The 6000-nt window shown below is 34.7% G+C and overlaps 1 protein-coding gene across 1 annotated transcript in view; it reads right to left on the reverse strand.

The window, feature by feature from the left end:
* HERC2 (HECT and RLD domain containing E3 ubiquitin protein ligase 2) overlaps positions 1–5735 on the reverse strand; it is a gene marked incomplete at its 3' end in the record, with an annotated part of 98489 nt that extends 92754 nt beyond the window's left edge. The window contains exon 1 of the mRNA XM_009877602.1: positions 5664–5735. Coding sequence (XP_009875904.1) covers positions 5664–5735 — 72 coding nt within the window. The remainder of the gene's footprint in view (positions 1–5663) is intronic.
* Between the last annotated feature and the right edge of the window lie 265 nt (positions 5736–6000).

The following is a 6000-nucleotide window of genomic DNA, read 5'->3' on the forward strand; positions in this document are numbered from 1 at the left end:
CTGCTGCCATCCTCCAACAGGGCTGGCAGTGAAATTCCCACACATCCCCATCAATTCTAGAGAATAAGGTATTGGCATTAATGTTTCCTTACATTTCAAGAAAATTAAATCTTGCAACCATAACTGGATAAGCTTCCGAGGATTCTCAAAGCACTTCTACAATTTTGTTGTTAATAAGTTATTTTAAGAATGATCAGCAGCTGTGATTTCGTTCTGAAGTCAACTGCTTAAGTCAGACAAACATCACTCCACATGGTACATGTTCTGGATTTGGATTCATAACTTTCCTTCAGAAAGCACAGAAACCTCCATGAAAGTTAACTCAAGCTCAAGAAAAACAAAGTCAGGAAAAGAAAATTACACAAAAGGACAAGGATTGATTCAGGTAGGATTCCTGATTATATAACTGCACTGGAAATTCAGAAGAGTGACTTCATAATCACAAAATGTCAATACGGATTTAAAATATAAGCTACTTAAATAATCTTCACCTCAGAATTGCCAGTGGTGAGGGAGGAGGAAGAGAATCTGTTCTTCCATTCAGTTACTTCTGCATTAGCCACTGGCTGTATTTTAAACACTACATTAAAAAAAAAATCTTGTTTAGAAATAAAGTAAACCAAATCAAAAACCAACACAGCCCGTAATTTTAGTAAAACAAAATTACGAAACAGTAAGTCCTTTCCCAAGTCTCTCTGTTGTTTTTGCTTTTTTGACTCCATTCAATTTGCGTTTCCTTTTTCATTGTCGTCGTCTTCAGCATTTTGTCCTAGCTTGCTTCCTTCCTTCCCTGCTGAAGCTTGCCCTGAAATCACAGCTGCTTATCACACCTAAGCAAAGTACAATGAAACATCATTAGATCTAAACATACTGTTCTACAGCTCTGATAGCAGAGACAGAAAATTTCAGCAGCCCCACACTACACCAAAAAATTTGGGCTGAAACTAGGAACATCCCCATTACAACAGTCTATAGGCCTTCCATTTGCTGCAAAAGTTTATTAACAGTTAATAGCCATATGCTAAGAAAAAATATCCAATTCCCTCAAACTCAGAAGAGAAATTCTCCTTCTCCTTTTGCAGAACAGTAGTTCTGTTTGAGGCCAAATATTCAGATAAATATTAAATTTTATTGCTCTAAATTATCACTCCACATATGGTCCTCACCTCTCCCTCTATAAATCACTTATTTTGGAGGGAAAGCACTACTTCATTAAGTAATTTAAAAGAATTTCCTATTGCAAACTTCACTTCCTTTCAAAACGCAAGAGTTCTCATCTGCAGTCTGCTATAAGAGTTAACACATAAGCCCTTTTTTTTTATCAGAAAACTAATACTAAGAAGAAAACTAACAGAAATCAACCAACTAGAAAAAGGAACTTTCACTAACTTCTTGCTTTTTTAATAGTCAAGATATCTTTTACTTACATTATCTTCTTACAAGCAAAGACACTCATCTAAATGCTAGAAGAGTGGGAATTTCATGAAAATCAAAATGCCAAATGCAACTTCAAATGGAAGGTAGAACGATTTCAGACCAACGTAACTCTTACAGGTGGCTGGTTCATTTTAAAAAGCTGAGCCATCTCAGTGGCAAAAGAAGATGACAGAAATATCCCGCCAACCATAAACTCAATGAAAACTGATGAAAACGCATCATAATCCTCTTGCAGACGGTTCTTGCACCTTTGAGTATTGCCTGAAGGTTTTTTTCCACACTACAGGAAAATGAAAATTTTTCATTTCTAACCCCTGCTATTAAGCACAATAGATCTCCATAGGATACAGAACAAGCAGACTAATTAAACATCATTCCAACACAAACATGCATCCTATTAGCTGACAGTAACTCCAGTTTTTTGTTATTCAGCCATCATTAATTAAAGTTCACTGCATAAGGTTCCAAATTAGTATAGTACATCTACCTACCAGAATTATTTCAACAACAGTTTGATTCAGAAATTGGGTATCTAGCTTTAAGGGAAAAAAAAAAAAAAAACAACTCTCATCTTCCATTTGTCTGAGTTTGGTTTGGGTTTTTTTACACTTTATTTAAAGAAGGATGTCTTCCTTAGAAACAGTCTTTAAAAGAAAATTTCCCATTACACACAAATATTGGTATAAATGTGACGGTTTCTACTAGTAATAGATACAAATCAGTTTTTAAATGTATTAATTCAAATCTAGCAAAATTTAATTTGAAATTTAAGTGATACACCAACCTTTTTTAGCAACTACATTAAACATGACTCAGGAAAAAGAAGCATGCACTAAAATCCACCTATTTGATTAATTCAGTGAATTATTTTAATAATGATGTTACACATATTATTGATGTATGTAATATGAGAATATTACATATTGTACTACTGATGTTACCTCATACTCAGCTGAACTATGCTAATTTTTCAGACAACATAATTCTGCTCTACCAGGAAATTCAGATTCTTAATAAAACAAATGTTTCCAATGAGTTCAAAATTACACTAGCATCTGTGAATCATACAATAATAGGTCAATAACTACAAAGTTAGTAAAAAGACATGGAGTAGTTAGAAGGTGCACTTCATAGAGCATTTTGACTTCTTATAATAATAATGATTAAAATTAATATTGATTAAAAATAATATAAGCAAAAATATATTGTGAAGATATAGTTCCATTAACATTCCACACCAGTTAATCCTGCAAGCTAGAGACGCACTGCTTTTACAATAGAGCTTGTGTCTTTGGTAATTCTCTTAAAAACAGTAATAATATGCTACATCACACTGGCTTTGTCTCGTAATAGTAACATCCCAAAACTGAATAAGAACATTTAAATTTGGCCTGGATGCCAGCTGCAACAGTGATGCATGCAGGTGATTAAACACAATCCATGCTAAAATCCACACACCATTCTTTTCTTTTTATATTAATACCACTATACTATAGACTTACTAATACACATAGTATTATTGCATTACAACATTACCACAGCATTGTCTTGACCTAAAGCAAAAAAAGAATCCAATGATTTTCAGAGAGATTTCATTGGCTTAATTTACAGTAACTGCCACAGTCAACAAGTCTAAAAGGCAAACTCTCTAGCAACAGTGACAAAAAATAACAAGGTCAGACTTTGAGCCTACTAGCACATTAACTCAAATATTTCACTTCCAGTTCAAGCTATCTTCCTCAAATTTTGCAGCAGCAACAACTTCATTTAGAACAACAATCACCAAAAAAGACTAATCAATCTCTCTAAGGTAAGAATTCCAGACTATAATTCTGCTTCTCCAAGGACTTTCACCTACCCAGTCCTGAACTACTGTACGATGAAAAAGTTAAAAACCTAGCTACAAAGTGTAGAGTTTCAGGGTCTAATTCCAAACAATAATTTATAGTCAGCTTGATTAACTCACATAAATTACTGTGGTTTTTTTCAAACCTCTCCTAGGTACTATGCTCATCTTTTCAATCCCCACTGACAGTCTCTCAAATGCCAACAAGGCCCTTCTACAGTCAGCCAGTAAAAACATACACAGTAGGAAATCAGCATATTCATACACATAGAACTTAAATGATTAAGAGATAGGATTTATACCTATAACAAAATTTCACACAGAGCTAGGTCATGTTATTCAAAGTGTAGTTAAAATAGTCAATCATGCTACAGAAAAATTCCCTAGAGTCTAAAACCCCTTTATCTGACAAAAGACATCTGCCATTTAATACAGTAAAAAGGAGCAATTCAAAATTCACACACGTTTTTTTAAAATACTGCACACATACATCCAGAGTTCTGTGATGAGGACCTGTGTAATACCAAAGCAGTTAACTTAATAAGAAAATTATATTACACCCAGGAGGCCTGGCTAGTCCTCAGATTCCAGAGGAGTGATGTTTGCATCCAGCAGATCACAAACGATTACTGTTCTCTTATTTCATTAATGTCATTATTTTGACTTCAGCATGATTGGAAGAAAACAAAGAGACTACCCTGGCAATTAGAGTCTAACTTGTTATTACTCATAAAGAACTCCTATTTATGAGAGCTTATTCATAGAAATTTGTTACAAATTAAGATTTTTATTATTAAAATTAATTATTACAACACATTAACTGCACAACAGTCTCATAAAAGACAAATACTTCACTGCATTTATACATACTCAGCTGAAATTAATCCTTAAAGTTTGGATGGCAAATGCAACCCTCTTGTCAGAAGTTGACATAAACAGAAAAAAGGGATGTAGCTAAAAAACACTACAAGTGAGAAGAAAAATCTGACAAATCACATGAGCAGTCACATTTTTCACCCCACATAATAGAGAAGAAAAATAGGTAATGCACAGTCAGCAGCTGTTTTCCACTAAAATTTTCCTCTATTCTACAATTGTTGAAGCAATGTATTTGTAATCTAGATGCTCGCCTCCAGGGAACACAAAAATATTTCTGTATTTCTTAATACACTTATCTTTAAATTGTTTTCAATTTGTTAATGTCTTTTCAAATTGTTAATATTTATCAAAAACATCTTACTTTTGATCAAAACTTTCACTTTGGCAGGAATAAAAGTTGAAAATAGAACTAATTTAGCCAAATCAAGAGCAAGCCCTGTCATTTTAGAGCATTTACATACAAGACTTACTACATAATTTAATCTCTAAGACAATATCTGTCACTTCAGATTTTAACTTGTTTGATGGAAAGTATTGGAGAAATGCTGCTTTCAAAACACAATTGCATGGGGAAAAACCCTTGTCCAATGACAAGAACTCAGCCATTCAGACTATCAATGTGTAATTTGGGGTAAAGTAACATAGGATGCAACTTTTAAATTTTTTTTATTATTAATCTCTTACAAAGGAATAACAGTGGCTGGTCCATCCTAACAATATCTGCAGAGTTTTTAGCAGGAACTTGGAAAGGTTATTCAAACTAAGTGGGGAAGGAAGCAGACAGACAAAATCTTACTCTAGTCACCCACTTCATTCGAAACAAACATAACTCTCCCAAACCACTCCACTTCTCTGTATTTTCCACTTAGTTTTCAAACCTGAATTGGGAAGGCATGGTAGCATCCTCATCCCTGTGTCACGCCACTTTGCTAAGTGAACAGATTATCTTCTAAGGCGAAAGAAAACTTTCACCAAAGACCAGCACAATTCAACAAAGACTAGTTCCATTTCAACCATGTATCTTTGAGAAAAAATTAAGTCCCTTCAAAAAAGATAAAATGTAAAGGAAGTTATACCTGTTATACAAACAACTACAATAGAAGCTAATCTGAATTCTTCAAAATAGAAATCATATTTCCATAACATTTCGCTTCAGTGCTGATAGCTTATATGCAGGCAAGAAACATAGAAATAACCTAAATGAAGAATTTATAGTTCTAACAGTAGCGCTACATACTCAGCTGTGTGCTTTGGCACCGCAAAGATAACACGCATATGTAGTCTGGCTTGTTTCTAAGCAGAAGGGACTGGACTGACAATACACATCTATTTGCAGTTCAGAATAAGCTACTGTTTATTCAAGATCAGTTTTAAATGGACATACTAAAAAAAAAGAAAAAAAGCAATGCTGCAGTCTTCGGTTTATCAACTATTTAGACTAAAAGCATCCTTGATCTGCACCTGTAAGGTCACAACACAACACAACTACCTAACTCCTTACCTGTAAGTCTGTCTTCAACCATTTGGAGTCAAACCTAGCTTCAGCAGCCAGACAAAAAGGTTCAGAAGACATGTTTCCTTCTCCAGCCTTCTCTCCAGGCCGGCTGAGCAGCCCAACCTGCCACAGAGTAAGAAAAATAACAATCTAGCCCGCGAAATAAACCACACAAGGTTATTTCTGTTCGGATTAGCATGGCTTCCACTTGATCTTTAAAAATTTATCGTGAATAAGAGCCTCCTTCGTCTGCATCCCCCGAAATTGCCCGGGGAAGAGAACATGCATTAAGGACGCTACTCGAACCCCAAAATAAAACCCCCACTTCCCTTCCCCAGCAACG

This window comes from Apaloderma vittatum, unplaced genomic scaffold (assembly GCF_000703405.1).
Source record: "Apaloderma vittatum isolate BGI_N311 unplaced genomic scaffold, ASM70340v1 scaffold8471, whole genome shotgun sequence".
Classification (NCBI taxonomy): Eukaryota; Metazoa; Chordata; class Aves; order Trogoniformes; family Trogonidae; genus Apaloderma; species Apaloderma vittatum.